This window comes from Nyctibius grandis, chromosome Z (assembly GCF_013368605.1).
Source record: "Nyctibius grandis isolate bNycGra1 chromosome Z, bNycGra1.pri, whole genome shotgun sequence".
NCBI classification, from domain to species: Eukaryota; Metazoa; Chordata; class Aves; order Nyctibiiformes; family Nyctibiidae; genus Nyctibius; species Nyctibius grandis.
The window spans coordinates 9,656,153-9,673,368 of NC_090695.1; the positions used below are offsets into that span (position 1 = coordinate 9,656,153).

Here is a 17,216-nt window from a genome sequence, read left to right on the forward strand (position 1 = left end):
TAATAGAAGAAGACATTTCACTTACAGCTGGCCTCTGCTGTGAAACAGGGATCCACTTTTCACACTCTCCTAAGCCTGGGGACAGTAGCTGGAGACTTGAGCTCAGTGGTGTATTTACATGTATGAAGTAACTGTGGACCAAGGTTTTCATTATTGATGTCATTCAGGGATGATGTTCAGCTACCCCTCTACCCCTGGCAAAATTTGGGTACTGGGTCATTTGGAAATAGAATGCAAGGTAGGCAGATGAAATGCTGTGATCTGCACCACTAGCTAGAGCGTGCCTTAATTGTATTATATACTAAGAAGGTTTTCTTGATAGACAGGTACAACGCACAGCACAGGCTTGACAGTATGGAGTTACTGTGAGGAGGCCACCATGAACTAGGAAAACTACAGTACAGGCAGCATGGTTGGAGAAAAGCAGAGAGAAAACTGGGAAATTTTATATATATATATATATATATATATATATGTGTAACATTATCAGTGCATTTTTATATTGAAGAACTCTAAAGGGGCTCTATTTTTCAGTAGGTGTAGCTAAGGATGGGCTGCCTTCTGTATCCTGGAGTCTCTGGGTGCCGCCCGTGGTTTGTAGTCTTCTCCAGATCCAAAATCTACTGTGTCGTGATAGTTTGTAAATTCCTGAGGTAATGGAAACTCCTCTGTTGATGAATGAGTCCTGTGTCCAAACACTCTCTCTTGCAGCTCAGCGATGTCATTTCTGATGTCTGCCATCATCAGCAATAGGAAATCAAATGAACCTGGTGGGCCCTGCAGTCACAAGGCATGGTCATTAATAATAATCCACTTCAACTCTTATAAGCAGGTTGATATGATTACTCATGCAGGGGTAACTCAGTAAAATACTGCTTCATATCAATTGCCAAAAGCTAACAGTCTCTTTTTCAATCAACCTGCTCAAGAATTTTCAAAAGAAGGCAAATGTTTTTGCAGACAGAGCATACATTTACCAAATGCTCAGCCCTTTTGTTACTTAACAATTCCTTTGCCATATCTGCCTCATAGAATCACAGAATCACAGAATGGTTAAGGGTTGGAAGGGTCCTCTGGAGATCATCTAGTCCAACCCCCCGCCCAAGCAGGTTCACCTAGAGCATTTTGCACAGGGTCGTGTCCAGGCAGGTTTTGAATATCCCCAGAGAAGGAAATTCCACAACCTCCCTGGGCAGCCTGTTCCAGTGCTCTGCCACCCTCAAAGAGTATCTTTGCCTCCTAAGAGTATCTTGACACTTCACGGAAATAGAGGAGATAAATCTTGGTTCCCTGTGTTCCTTCTTCTAAGGAAATTACATTCTTAGAATGACTAATCAACCAATAATCATTATTTATTTTTAAATTTTTCTCAAGAATGTTGGTATTTGGAAGACATCTTTTCAATATGGTAGCCTCGCTGCCATCCGTCACTTACTAAATATACATGTAATTACAATGCAGGGAGTATCCATCTAGTTTTATCTGATTTTAGAAAATCATAATTTCTTTTTAGCTGACTTCACACAGTAAAGTACACTGTTTAATACCAAGGACACCCTGCTGGACATGCTCTTAAAAATCCATGCCACCAATGAGAAAACACTGTAAGAAATAAATTTTTAAGCAATTTCACCTGAAAACTGATTGTAAATACCCATCCTTCTCCTGATGACTTGCTCAAAGCCTATAGCTTGCCAAATCTCAGAGAGAGACAAGGGGCAGGATTTTAAAAGGTTCCAGGAATCCAGCTCCCATTAGGAGCGGTGGCTGAACTGTACTAACTAGCACTCTGCATGGGATCTCATGCTACTGCCCTCTGAGGATGTCCCACAGCTGTTGTAGGGCTGAGGTGCACTTACTGCCTTCAGTGTCACACCCAGCAAGGGAGGAGGTGTGTAGGCAAAAATGCTTGGATGAAAACAGATAATTACTTTCTTTCCAATAACATTTTCTGTGCATGTAAAGTATCTTCCACTGTGCGGTTGACACAGGAGAGGTTTTTTTTTTCCTTTTGGCTGACGTGTTGTTAGTCGTCAGCATCACTCTGTTGTGGAAATTCCTCCTGTGAGCAATACTTACAGGTATCCCCTTTGGTCCTGGTGCGCCTCGCTCACCCTGTAATCAATACCACCTCCGTTAGTTTGCTGCGACTAAAGGAAACTAAAGAAGTCATAGTTTGCCTCTGCAGACTCCCTCACTTACTGTCCCCAGATCAAGAATCATCAGCTTACGCTTGCTCAGAAAAAGAAAAGGAAGTGAAGGAGGAATGCAAGGAAATTGCCACTGATTCTAGTGGGAGCAGAGTTGGGCACTTCTGATGTTTCTCCTAGACAGTAACAAGCAAATCAGTTAACAGAAGAAATTCACACAAGAGCAGTCTAATGAAATGGGCTAAAGCATCTACGTTTCTTCACGGAAAAGCTAAAAGAGGTGCAGAGAAAGGAAAGGAGGCTGCTTGACGGATAGCCTGGCAGGGCTATTTGCAAAACTTAAGGAATGGCATGCACAAAACAGCAGAAGGAAGACATGAAGGTACAGGACAACAGGACGTTTTCAGCTTAGCAAAGGAAATGAGATGGTAAAAGGGTGTGACTGCAAGTGTGTAGAGGGTCTGTCTAGCAAGCCTGCACTTCACATGTGCATGTGCCCACATTATGAAAAACAGTACCTCTCCTCACCTTGCTACCATCTCTCCCTGGTGCTCCTGGTGGGCCCTGCAAGAGAAAAGAAAGCGTTCATAAGGATGTGACAGGTTGTGGAGCTAAGGCCAATTGCGCAATGCATGACGGGAGGTGAGAATACTGACCACGGGACCCCGTCTGCCCTGCTTAATATGTGATATGTCTGGAGATGGGCCCATAGGTCCCATTGATCCACGAGGGCCTGGTTGTCCAGGAGGTCCAGGTGACCCAGGAACTCCTTGACTCCCTTTTGGTCCTGGAGCCCCTGCAATCGACAGCAAAGGTTACTGCCAGGGAAAGCCTTCAGGACATTTTATCAGTGCAAGCAGTACAGATGGACTATTTTTTGAACCACCCAATGAATTGGTTGCCTTAACACACCCAAATACACAACAACGCAACCAACACAGCAGTCATCTGAGACATTACTCCTTGTCACAGTGGCTACAAGAGATCTTCACAAAACAATCTGTGAGTACAAATTCTTGTGTATACGAAGAAGCCAAGACTGCCACTGCCAGGTGGTTAGGGACACAGACTGGGAATGAAAAGAAAAGCAGAAATGCCTCATTTTCACACAAAGAACTAAAACCCAAGTCACATCTGAGAAATATCTCATAAGAAGAAAACCTCAGAAAACTCATGGGAATGTTGGGTTGAAGGTATCTACATGACTGGCACAGAAGCAAGCCCTTTTCAGTGGTGGGTTGCACCTCTCTTTTGCGCAGTATGGTAGCCAATGTTTTAGGGGCAAAAAAGGCTTTGTTCTTCCATTTTGCTTTATAACCTTTTCAATTTCTGCTCATTGAGCAGAGAATGTTAGTTTTTAGGAAGCACACAGGCAACAAACCATATGTTTAGCTCAAGAGAAACACTATGAAAAGCAAAACAGAAAATCAGGCACCTGAAACAACACTTGCACAAAGTAAATACCATGGAAGTGTCACTAGCTGAATTGCTTTATAATTAGAGGGGAAAGCACTTTTCTTCATACTGAAGGCATGTGAAAGACATAGAAAATGAAAGGCAGAGAGTATAAAGGTTCAGGAGGACAGAATATGTACAGTTAGGGTTTTCAAAAAGAGTAAAATCAAGTTCAGTGATGAACATCTCGGGCTCCTCCTGAAGACCCAGCCGCACTGTTGCTAACGGCAGGGCAGAGGAGCAGGTGAGCAGGGATGGTTTTCAAGAGGAACAGACAGTTCTACAGTACCTTGGACAGCTCAGTCATGGGGAAACCAGATGGAAGACATGCAGAGTCAGGCCTACGTTAGAGAGATTGCAAGGCGGCGCACTGTACTTTTCAGAGTCTGACGCAGAATCTCTAACCACATTGTCCTTGCACTTATGATATACTGAAGACTGAAGATACTCATCCTCCAAGAAAATGAGATAAAGACTCAAAAACCAAAGCAAGACTGCAAAAGTGGGGATAAATGGGGGACAGTTCAGTAGGAAGTAAATCAAACTTCATAAGGAATATCTGCTAGCCCTCTGTAAGAATATTCCTGAAACCCAACACAATGCTAAAATTCCTTGGATTTATTGCTAACCCAAAATTAGATCTGCATTCAACAGAGTTTGCAAAATTTTTATCATCACTGGCTGCCACTTGCAAGGTGTCTGGCTTAATTTAGAGCTTTAGAAGCTCTCTGCTTTTCTCATTGTTTCAACCTATACCTTAGCAAAGAAGGTGTGAGTGGAGTTTTACTTTTCTTTTCAGATTCCTTTGAATCTGGAACACACATAAACCCAACAAATGAATCCTTGCAAAACCAGATGAGGAAAATTAAAACAGTTGGCACAAACCCCCGCAAACTGAAAGCACATTTTCTGTTCTAGTAATGACAGTGAGCTAAAGCAATAGGTATTCCTGAAATGAAATGGAGAGTGTTTTAAGACAGAGGTCAAATACAAGAAATGACAACTGAAGCAGGTGAGATATCCCAGGGAGAGGGAGAAATTTAACACATACAGGAAAAACACAGCTTGCACGCCAAGAAACACATGGAGCCTAAGACACAATGGATGATGTTAGACAGTTGGCAGAGGCTGACCATAATGACCAGAAAGTTTTTCAATTTAGTACAAATGCAAATATAATAATAACAATCAAAATATGAAACACATGAAATCCTGTCACACTAAAAGACTGAAGCTTATAATTTTTATTCATGGCACTATTGCACATTCACATCCCTCTGGTCTGTATCTTACCTGGAGGGCCTTGTTGTCCAGGCTGGCCTGGGGGCCCAGGGATATATGCATTAGATGCAAGCACTTTTTCACCAGTGATTTGCTTGCTAAGATCAGCAGCATTATTTGGTAGCAAAGCAACCTGCCAAAACCAAAAATCACTGTAAGCTCTTCATCGTTCACCTGAATAAATTACATTCTTGGATAAGCTTTCATGTGGACAAACAGCACATTTAAATAGTTCATTGAAATCATCAGAAAAGAGTGTGACTATGTTGAAGCCTGTGACAGCAGTTACTCCTAAGCTGGCCAACTTGATTCTTTTCAAGTATGGACAAGAAGATTGTTTGAAGCTCCTGCCTTGTTTTGTGGTCCCAAGGAAAACTGACTCCCTGACCCTGCAATGGGACATCCTTACAGGTAGTTGGAATCAGCTGGAAGGATGCCTGGGGACTCTTCTTCTCACCTGTACATCTTTCTGACCCACCACCTTGCAGAAATCTGATGAGGAAACATTGTCATGGAGAGTAACAGTCTACAATGCCTTTCCACAGGATGTTTTGGGTGACCCATGGAGACAAGTCAGGTTTTGCAGAAATGGTACCCTCCTCTGTCTTCCACACATGGGGTGCATCTGTGTGTGTGTAGTATGAGCTCTGGGTAGGGGATCCTAGAGATGATCCACACGTCAGGTATCATATACCCAGGAGGTTGCCCAGGCTTGAAAGATGCCACATAAAAAACATGACACCATTTTATTTTAAGGCATTTATTCATTCTGGTGCCTTCCTTTCCCTGGAACCAGCACCCTAGTAGGAACCTGGATGTTTCCTGTGAGGCTGGTCACCTTTCAAGTCACCATGGAAATACTCCAAGACAATTCAAATGGAAGGTAGGAGAAATTCAGGAGACACACAGCAACAAGTTGTCAAAAACTTAAGTCTCGTAACTGCTTGGATCTTCTCAGGAAACCTAGTTCTTCTTATTTGAATTTTCCTCTATTCATTTATTGCCCTTTCTCAGGCCAACATTTGCTCAGATACTTAAGTTCTCAATTGCTGCACAAGCCCCTAACTTTTCATAGGTTTCAGTGAGAGCCCCAAATCCTTTGTGGATCTCACCCTTTAACCATACTATTTAACCCAACAGATCTGGATCTGCATAGAGACACAAAGCTAAAGTAAGTGAGAATGTAAGAATAACTGCACACTATGGTTTAAAATGCCGTTATCCATTACATCAGATGTTTAATTATCCATTAAACACTATTTTTCTCAGATTGAATATATTTAATAATTACAAATATTTAGAAATATTCTGCAAACATTTAGTCTCTTCAGAGACAGCTGAGGGGAGACGACAAGCCAGGAGGCTGGTCTGCAGCGAGGAAAGAACTTTACTAGTGGTGAGTGGCTGCATGTAGAGTTGGGAATTTTGCTCTACCAAACAGAACTGAAGAGCTTTTTCAGCAATACCAGGGCAGATCTATCCCTGGGTCAGCTTTGTTGCTCACTGAATGAATTTGGCTCACTGGATAATTGGATACTGGATTCTGCAACACTTGTGTGGGAGAGCTGCATTAAATAAAATACATGATGACTCCTGCTATCTGACAATGCTTTTAATCAGCTATTTGGAATTCCCTGCACCGGACTGTTCTTAGGACTCCTGCTTGTGTAATTATTTGATATACACCCTCCTGCCCTTGGTGCAAACCTACTGTTTGCAATGCACAGAAAAAAATAATGCTATGCACTTGCAGTACATATTGTAACTGGGTAAATTTCTTTTGGCAAACAAGTTATTACTTATGGAATGCACTTTAAGGGCAGACAGTGCTGCTTGCAGTTTGGGGTTGGATGCACAGAACAGTTCCGAAGGAAGAAAAAGTGAGAAAAAATAAGTTAGAAATGCTGAAACAGTTCCTGGTGGCACTTCCGAAACACCAGTTTGATTTTTCAGACTGGAATTGAAATGCGATGACAGGAATACAAGGATTTATCAGCCATTTGTGACTCAGGTTTTGGAGAGCATTGCTGTTCCACAGACAAGATGACTGCACTAAAGGCAAATTAAGCAACATGATGTAAGTTTTAAAAGAATTTGGTAGATTCACTCCGCCCCCACAGAAATCGGTGGCTGGATGAGGTCAGCACTTCACAGAAGCCCCACAGGGTGTTTCGTACGTGCTTATTCCATGAATCTGCTCACATAGAAAATGGGGATCCAGCACACCTACTGGTGTGCCCTTGTGCTGTCATCTTTGGTTTTCCAAAGAAAAACATCTGCTTTGGTTACCAACGACTCTGCAGCTTTCTCAGACAACATCCTGGCCATTGCAGCACAGACCAACACATGGGATTGCTGAAGATAAAGGGCTACTCCATGGGTCACAGCACCTTACACCTGAGGCTGAAGAGGAAAGTTCAGTAGCTGGGGGCTCTCATAGCCACATTGGCCAGGGACCAGCACGAGAACGTCCACTGGCAAGCTCTGCTCAGCACACTGAGAAGTTTTGTTTCCTGGAGCTGTGTCCACCCTGTCCAGAGCAGGGTCCTGCCTGGATATGAATGGAAGGTTGCAATGACTGCCATGCTGCAAAACTCCCATTATGTGACACAAATCAACCAAGGGCTCTGCAGTGCCAATGCTGCCATGCTAAAATCGAGACACAGAGTTAAATCCTGTGACTACCTGAGAGCATTATATTTTTTGGGCAGTTTTTGTGAGAATATTTGCAGTGTCATCAGTGAGTGTTTCTCCTTAGGGGTGGCCACTGCTGAGTGACAGATTAATTGATGTCCTCTTTAGAGCTTGTACTTAAATTTCTGACCAGATCCTACTTTGGGGATCTATTGCTATCCCAGCTGATAGACATCACTTAGTATACAGTCCCTGCCATGAATACTCTTCCACTTATATTGCAAATGGCCAGGCTGGAGTGAAAAGGCGCATTTAGCGGCAAAGACTCATCATGAAGAAGATCTGGAAGTGTATTCTTTTCTGTTGCTTAAATAGTGACTTGTTCCTGCCAGCAAGGCTGTTTTAACGACTTAGTAAGTTAAAAGAAAAATCACATAGCTGCTGTGAAAGCAGCTACGTATGCTTCCCCACTGAGTCAGCTGGACTTGAAGCATACACTAGGAGTGCCAAAATACCCAGGCTCTCGTCTAGCTCACTGCTCTTTGGTATCTTCTGGCCAGAAAATGGTTGTTACATACACTGGGGCCAAACCATGTGGTTTTGATGTTGACTCACATCCTCTTAGGAACTGGCTATACTCACTGGCCTGATTTCTATTTCACCTTTTAACTGAACCAGGATCCTGGTCCAGAGCGACCTTGGCTTTCTCCATCCCCAGCTCCAATGGCCATTGGAAAATATGTTGTGTTGCATGCTGCATCTGGAGTTTTGGGTAGTTTCTAGGAGATCTGCGGTTTAGATGACTTTGACAGTGCTTCACAGGAGTGATGCGCAACATGGCTTTCTAATTAAGATGTTTAAACAAATCTGTGCAGTAGGATCCAGAAGTGCCCCAACTCCAAGTGCTGAATTGCTTACTTGATTTTTTTAAAATTGTTGGCTGTGTGTCAGATAGATTTCTCCTAGTTTTCTAGTTTTCCAGTTTTCCACTCTTCTTTCTTCCAGCAAGGTCAGAGAACAACCTAGGACTGCCCGCAGTCCCCTAGTATATGGGGACAGACCATGCATAATCATGCAAGGCGGCTTTCTGTTCCTGATCCAAGAACTACTCTGTCCTGGTCTGGAATGGATGTTGCAATCCTCCAAAAAAGGTATTGGTGCCATCACCAGAGGTAGCAGGACTTCAGTTCACCTTGTCCTTTCCTAGGGAGACACAAAACCACACCTCCCACTTCCAGAAGCATACCCCAATTCCCAGTTGTACTGTTTGCTGGATTGGATCCTGCACAGGGTCTTCTGCTAAACATAATTTTGCATAAAGTTCATAAAATCTCAAAGCCTTAACCACAAAACTAAAGACTCATTTCCATAAACTGTCTCTCTGGCAGACAGAAATGATTTTTTTCTGTACAAAACAGAACGACTTCTACCGCAGATACGGAAAGAAGTCCTCCCCAGAAGAACTTGGCCATGGGGAGCAGCTGGTGAAGCATGACGGTTCATGTCTCCCTAGGCAGAAAAGCAGCAGGAGGCCAGATCTCCTCTCAGTCTAGACAAAAGCTCTCCTCTCAGTGGGGTAAAAAATGCTGAGGCTATCAGGGGAACACCTCTTCCAGCTCTGTCTGTGTCAGGCACAACCCGGTGGGCTCCCTCTGAGGATGCCAAATAGATCAAGTCCCACTAGGAAGATACTTGGGGAAAATTTAGGCTATGGATCATGACAGGACTTAGCAGTGAGGCAAGAGTGAGCTGCTTAGTTTGGCTTCTGAACAACAAGTGCCCACAGCAATTGATGGTGTTAGTCTTCCAGGACTGTGTTAACACAGGCACCTAATAGTGGAAGTTACACACAGAAAACTTGCCATTAATTAAGGCCATTGGTTTCCATCAGTCCTTGCAGCAAATGACTTGGCCAACAGCATGACCCCAGATCACTCCTTGGGGGTCAGTGTGAACCTGCTCAGCATCACAGACTGCAGCTGGACAAACAGCCACTCAAAAACACAGGCCCTTTTTTAACCTGTTTGCTACTTTTTGTTTGAAAACCACAATTTCCATCACACATGAAATTCTGCCACTTCCACATTTATCTTCACACTAATTCAGAAGGAAAACATGACATTATGACATTTTTGTCATAAAGAGTATCTCAAACCTCATTGTATTTCATTTTAGTGAAGAAAGTTTCTTTTTTCCTAATATAAATGATATTGAATGAATTACATTGAATTACGTTAAAGTCAACAAGTGAATATACCAAATTGTGTTTTGACACGAAATTAAATGAGCACCCTGGGTGAAATAATTGCAGCCTGTCAACATGCATTTCTGCGAATATTCCTGCAGAACACTTCCATTTCAGAGAACCGGAATGCTCAAAAGAGGTGTCACCAGAAAAGGCATTACACCTGCACTTGACTCTCCAAATCCTGGGCTCAGTCTCTGGGTTATTTCAATCCTACCCAAGTGCAAAAGGAGGCCACCACATATAGGAGCAATTAAAGTTAAAGGCCAGGGGAAGTTTTTAAGCGCATTATTTTCTACTTGTAAGGACAAAGGTGAAAACAAATAAGATGGGGGCTGAGGGGCTGAGATTTTTTTATTTTTAAAAATCAAAGCTAATGTACCTGCTAGTGAAGTTTTTGTTTAGCCACACACCTCCTATTTGGCAAGAATCCTGAATCTGCACCCCATTAATGCAAAATCATGTTCTCCCACATTCCTGCATCTGCAGAATGTCTTGCACTTGCATACACTAAAGGTGGATCAAATCCAAAATCCTGTGCATTCAGAATGAATGAAAAGCTGAGGCCAGCATAGATTGCCAAGAAACCTGGGCTCAGACTGGGATGGGTGTTTGCCAGATTCTGTTACCAAGGGCCTGGTAACACAGCTCCAGGAGCTTGGTTAGCAACCTGCCTACAAGCAATACAGAAGCATAGGGAAGAGATGCCATTCCTAGATGGTTGTAAAATATGTTGCCGTCATCTTTATGGGCACAAGAGCCACATGGCAGTGACAGATCCAAACACTTAAACTTAACCTCAGTTGTCACAGAACATGCATGTCTGGTAAAAACATGACTGATCAATGTTCATACCTTTTGCTTCAGTTGTAAAACTGCCTGCTTTATTTGATGAAATTCCTTACAAGAGGCACAGCATGTCCCCGGTTTCGCTGCATTTTCAGATTTGTCAGGTAGCCCAGCTGAAAGAAAGCAGTTTCCAATACAAATATAAAGATCCAAAGGAAAGAAATTCATAAACTGATTGCAAAAGCAACTTGAAGGTTGTTACATTTCTCCAAACTGTGAAAAGAGGAGAGAATCTTGCCATTATTAATGCTTTGACTGCGAATTGGTATGTAAGGCTGAGAAACTTTGCAGGGACAGCTCTGAGCTCATTTTTAAAGCAGCTGTTTCCAGTTAACAATCCCCAAAGAATTTCTTTTTTTAATACCTGGAAAAGTTTACACCCCTTCTTTTATCTTTGTGTTTAGGGTAGACTAACACTATAGATCTGAATTGATTTACAGTCCCCTGAAGGGCAAATTTTCATATGCTATAAATTACAGTAAAATCCCTCATTTCATTCACTTTGCACAAACTGCTCTGTATCATCGCTGGCTGTTCCTCCATGTGATGTAATCAGCCTGAGCAGAGATGGGGATTGAGATTAATGACAGGGATTTAAATCCACACAAGAGAAAGGCTCACACCTGTTGATACTACGCATGAATGAGACCTTTTCAAGAATCCCATAAAATTATTCAAACTGTAAGAGATACCACAAATGTTATTTTTATCCTTTTCCCAGTCCCATACACACTGAAGCACTTCTGTACTGCAAACAAACAAGCATTGTTTTAAAAAATGTCCGCTTAAATAGAAATGTGGTTTCCAAAACACAGGGTGACACGTATTGACAAACTCTACGTGAGCTTTTTTCCTTCCACATATAGTTGTTGAGAAGCGTGAAGTGTACTGAGGCTATGCATATGATGTGTGGCCTTGTATGATGTTACCTGGAAGGGTTATTGGACATATTTGAACACTGCCCTTTCAGAGAATGTCCTGTAATGGAAAAACTCTGCAGGTGCTCCTGGTTAAAGCCAGCAAATCTTCAAAATCTTCGAAAAAGATCAACTACCATGCGCTTAGTTATTGTGTTATACTTCTCACTTGGACACACACTTTAATGTCCTTCATCTTTTCAGAAATGTGTACTGATTTTGAAAACATCTGCATCATTTTAAATAAACCCAGAAGTTTCTAATGCTAAAGATATTATGTGGTACTTGACTTTAAATGTTTTCAGGGTCCAGTAAGGAATATTGCATCCACCAGATGATTATCTATGGACCACCAATGCACAAATGTAGGAAAAACTGACTTTCAGTACGTTTAGTCCATTGGATATAATGCCACATCAGCTATGCTTTCTTTTAGAAGACAAAGATTTATTTCTCTTATCTTCTAATCAGGTAGGAGAGGGCTGTAAGGGCAAGATGCTGGAATGACCAGCAGCATTAAGACTGGTATTAGCACTGAACTGATCAGAAGATTAGAAGGTGAAGGCTTGGGGGTTTTCCCCACTCATCCGCTGCCTGCTCCCACAGCTGCACTCCAATAGCTTTACAATAACACACAAATTATTTAACGCTTTTATGGCAGTAAGCACACGGCTGTTTGACCTTCCCAGCCCTTCCTGATAGCACACAGCTTGCTAATACCTGAACAGCTTTCTGTACAGTGTTCAGATGGGTCAAAGATTTAAGGCTCAAAGATTTAAGGCCAAGTACTACTTGCGGTCTTCCAATGAACTCTGCATAAGATATAATAGAATTTCACCAAATCGCAGCTATGCTGGCTCCAAGACTATTCGCCCACAACACCTCTCAGAGGGACTCCAGCCTTTTGTGTCAAGATACCTGAATACACAGCATCTGCTGGTTTTCTTCCTCACTGCTGTATTTCTAATGCTAATCATTTTGCCTTTGACTCCTTCCAAAGCTTCTGTGCCCATAAGCCTTTCTCTGATAGATGAAAGAATCTGCACCATGCAGGGTTTTTTTCCCTTAATATGGAATTGATATGCTGTAATCAAGACACCTCTTGATATTTCTATAAGGTAAGTTTTCTCCTGACCACAAGTCAGTATTGTGGTTCTCTCATGGAGTTCTCCCTCCCTCTCCAATTTTTCAGCTTCCTTTAAAAAAATTAGTGTTTTGACATGCCTATTTTTGGACCTGTGTAGGATCTACAGATGCACATATATAGGGCCATTAGAAAAAATGCCTTTTTTTTTCAAACTCCAGTAAAGGTTGGGTTTGGTACTAGTCTTAACCAAAATTTCTTTTAATAGCTATCTTACCAAATGAGTTCCCTCATAACATGCACACATTGTGTTAAGAAATGTTGCTGAAAGCAACATACGGTCATAGGGAGAAACTGCCAGAGGTTCTGCTATTTGAAACCTAATGTAATCCCACTAGAATCAGTGGAATTATGTGCAGATTAAGAAGCGGTGAATTTGGCCTCATGTTTCATCACAAAATCCAGTTTATCTTCCAGAAGGATGTGGTACACGGGGCTGACAAGTATAGATAAAACCAGGCTGTAACAATCCATGGAGATGAATGCAAGGGCAGGGGAAGGGTGTCAGCTAATGTTTAGGAAATATCATACCAGTGAGATTTCTGCAAATCCAGTTGGATTGACTTGTTGGAAGAAGAAGTCCAACAGCATCACATAACCAAGTGTGAGCTGTGTCCCAGGAGAGGCATGGAATCCCCCTAACTCATACCAGACAGAGGTGATGATTTGCCCAGGGAAGGAGTCATCCATCAAATATTTGCTCTACACCCATCCAATCCTGTATCAGGACCAAACTATGAATAAAGCCAGAATAAAGCATGGATAAAGCCAGAAGCCACCTAGGACAGGCCAGAGAGGGCAGGAAGCAATTAGATGGAGCCACCCACGCACAGTTGCAGATATGAAGGTCACCTACCAGGGTCAGTTTGGCCAGCACTGAGCAAGGCACTTACATAGCCTATTTCCATTGCACGGACCTACACCAGGAAACTACAATTATTTCAGAAAAGGCTTAAGCCAGCCCCATTTTATGAAGACTTTCCAAAGCACGAAGTCTAGCTCACGTGTGACGCTGCTGTCCTGACAGGGGTCCTTTCATCTCGGTGAGACACCAGTGAGCCCCACAGCGCCTATCGATATGAGATCTGCTCGGCGCAGCAATGTGTTTTCTTTGCATGTGCTCGAAGGCTCTGTCTTGCTGATGCTGGAAGAGAAGGAGATGCTGGCGGGGGAGAGCTCTGCAGGGAGCTGTGCCGTGGGCGGTCTTCGCATGGAGACTGTTGAGTTGATCATCTGTGTTGTATTATCTGGGCTCATTCTGCTGAGATGGTTTCATTTGCCTACTTCAGTGCGGGTAGCTGTATTGTCTCCATCAAATGCAACATGACTGCGTATGCGGGAAAAATGCTCCCTGTTCTTGTGCCCCACTCACAAACCCAAAGCTCTCAGTCAAGGCCACTTACAGAGCCAAAAAAGTGCATGGATTGCAGCCTTCAGGCGTGGCACGACAAAAACGTGAATAATAATCCCCTGGGAAACGTGCAACATGGTTAAAGCTGGAAAGGGATCCATGTGTTTTCACGTCTCTCACATTAAACTTTAAAATAAAATTGAAGTGTTCCAGCTACCATGAAAAGCAAATAATGTGTTTTTTAGGTAGCAATTCCAGCGTGGATGCGGTGCTCTCCGGGGTGGTGCAGGGCTGGAGCTGACCACGGGGTGGTGCGTCGATACAGCCGGTTCCTCACAACTGCCAAAAAAACTTGGTTTTCTTTGGGATGAGTTACAGACACAAGCCTTGTGAAACAGCAATGACCAGCTCCTCTTCCATTTGCACCAGAGGTCTGGCAGCCAGTAACATTAACCTGGAGTATAGCAGGCTAACGGAGCAGAAAGTGTCCTTCTCTGCTTCACACAGCTGCTTTGGGAAATGTCTTGGTGGGTATTTCATTCCAGATTAACTACTGGCACTGGAATTTTTATGTGCCGTGTACATTCAGTGTAAAATTGGTGTTTTTCAAATATTAGAATTATTTCCACAGCCTTGAATATTTTGAATGGTCAGTTATCCTGGATGCTTTGAGCATTACCCTAGCCAGAGGAAAAGTTAACTAAAAAACCTATTTGCAAGGGGATTATATAGGTTATACCTCTGTCCTTTATGACTCCCACACACTTATAAGGAAAAAGAAAACATTTTAAAACTACAAGGAACAATTAAACTTAATGGAGTGGCTCCAGTTACACATTTTCAGAGGAAAATCAAAATTATAAATTATTCTGGCCATCCAGCAGGATTTGCAGCACCCAATGATATATGTGTTCAGGCATTAACTGATGAACCTATGGTAAGTCACCATTCATGAAAAGAAGTTGGTTTTTTTTTTCCAGAGCACTGGTTGTTCTCTTCCTCCTTTCTTTTTAAAGTTCCATATCAGTATTTAATGTGCAGTACTCTAAATGCTGTAATTTAATAACTGGGATGAGGTCAAAAACTTTAAAATCATTTATACACAGCAGACATATATACTTTGAAACCAACAGTGAAAAGCAAGAACAAGCCCTCACTTTTACCCCTTTCCCATCACATACTACTTTCATAAAAAAAAAGAAAAAAATCTGACTGCAGTCATGAGACAAACTAATTCCAGATCAGCAGAATTCAGTGTTACTCAACATAATTTAGCAATTGATTTAAGCAATGCTTGAAAGGTGTGTGGAATTCCCAGGCACACCTTTTCTGAGCCTCTGAGTGCCCAGAGGCACTAACCACCCAACCCAGGGACATTTGCTAAGCTCAGATGTTGGCATGTAAATACAAATTAAACTCACTGAAATTAATTTAATTAACAGATAAAATTAATGAAGGCTTATAAGAGTCAGCATCTGGCAGGTTTTTTTCCGATGTCTCCTGAGCTCTGGACTGCAAACTAGGTACAATACGGGTTGGTATGGGAGCAAAATATGGTTTTTAGCAGATGGATCAAGGAGAAATGGTCTAACCACAGCTTTAATGGCAAGTTTCACTGATCAGCCGCTCTGCCCCTCCAGGGAAAGATGCTTTCCACATCCTTCAGTGTACTTGTGCTCTTTCTTTATAGACGTGACTACTGATTTACTGCTGCGTGTGTGCAGCTCATAAACCAGGGAGAAGGAAAGCGTGTGGTAGGACTGCTCCACAGGTGCTCAGGTGCCCAGTGAACAACCCAGTCTCTCCATGGGCATCGCCTACACCCCAGCTTCAGACCCCCACCTGCAAATGTAGCGTGGGGAGCAGTTCCTCTTTATGACAGATCAACCTTTTAGACAGCACTTTGGCCCAGGACCTTTATCCCCCAACTAGCACATACCTTTATCTCCTTTGGTGCATGTCTTGCCGTCCTCCTCCCGGATATAGCCTTCACGACACTCGCACCTGTAGCTGCCCATGGTGTTGACACAGATCTGAGAGCACAGTGTCCCATTGCTCGTGGCACACTCGTCGATATCTGGAGAGGAGCAACAGCTGAAAATGTCCTAAAACCGGAGGTTTCAGACCTCAGATACAATAAAAGACTTCCTTTAAAGGCATCACAGGAGATTTTGTGGTTAAATAAATGAGTAATTGCAGCACCACTTGTGCTTTGGGCTGGATCTCTGTGCAAACTGCACTATTATTATTAACACACCTGGCATTTTAGCGGTGAACACCGTGTGACCGTTTCTTTGCATTGCAAAGCTTCCAAGCAAAGCTCGATCCTGCAGATCTTGGCTCCCTGGCACAGCAAACCAGGCAGGGCAGGACTATTGAATCAGGGGGGACTAGCCACACAGGGGCCACATTTAAGTGATCAGTCCTGAATTAGATACTGGCCACCTGAATCAAACCCCAAGGGTTTATTTTCATCATTAGGCATGGTTATAGTGCTTCAAGGGTTACTGTTAGAATCATCCCTCGTCTCAGGCCAAAACCCCAGATATGACTCAAAACCTGCAGGAGGAATTAATAAAGGGAAAATTACATCAGCCCCAAGACTTCAAAGTGTTTGGGTGCATATGTCTTGTTTTAGGTAACACCTCCTAATAATTTCAGGGGGATTTAGATCTCTTAGTTCTGGGAACCAATCCCCCACATAGTTAAACCCACATTTATTCTGTAATAGTAAAGAGAACAAGAAAGGTTTCAGATCTAAACTGACTCCTAAAAGACCTGAGGGAGCAGGATACCTCATTAACCAGAGATGAGCTCAACATGTACTTCTACCCACCCAGGCAATAAGGCTTCTCTCTGTTCCTGTGCCTCTCACGATCATAGCGGTACCCAGGGTAGCAAGTGCATAAGACTCTCCCAAAGTTATCTGTGCACTGCTGTTCGCAAGGAGCTTCGGCACAGACATCATAGTCTAGGGAGAGAAAAAATGTGGTTAGGAAAATACCGGTGGCAGTACCTGCAAGCTACTATGACAGGAAATATTTCACCTCTCTGCTAAGTAATAAAGTCAAGTTACATTATTTTTGAGGATTGAAGAAACCTGGAAATAACACATTTGTGAGACACAAGCAAAGAGTTATAGTAAAATTGTAGTTGCTAATTACAGCTTTACAGCAATTAGACTATGTCT

At 42.7% G+C, this 17,216-nt stretch overlaps 1 protein-coding gene across 1 annotated transcript in view; it reads right to left on the reverse strand.

Moving 5' to 3' along the window:
* Positions 1 to 59: 59 nt before the first annotated feature.
* Positions 60 to 17,216, reverse strand: part of CCBE1 (collagen and calcium binding EGF domains 1) — a 101,877-nt gene continuing 84,720 nt past the window's right edge. The window contains exons 4-11 of the mRNA XM_068423582.1: positions 16,863 to 16,997; positions 15,966 to 16,103; positions 10,621 to 10,727; positions 4,899 to 5,019; positions 2,807 to 2,946; positions 2,679 to 2,714; positions 2,080 to 2,115; positions 60 to 777 (exon numbers count right to left, since the gene is read on the reverse strand). Coding sequence (XP_068279683.1) covers positions 544 to 777; positions 2,080 to 2,115; positions 2,679 to 2,714; positions 2,807 to 2,946; positions 4,899 to 5,019; positions 10,621 to 10,727; positions 15,966 to 16,103; positions 16,863 to 16,997 — 947 coding nt within the window. The 3' untranslated portion in view covers positions 60 to 543. The remainder of the gene's footprint in view (positions 778 to 2,079; positions 2,116 to 2,678; positions 2,715 to 2,806; positions 2,947 to 4,898; positions 5,020 to 10,620; positions 10,728 to 15,965; positions 16,104 to 16,862; positions 16,998 to 17,216) is intronic.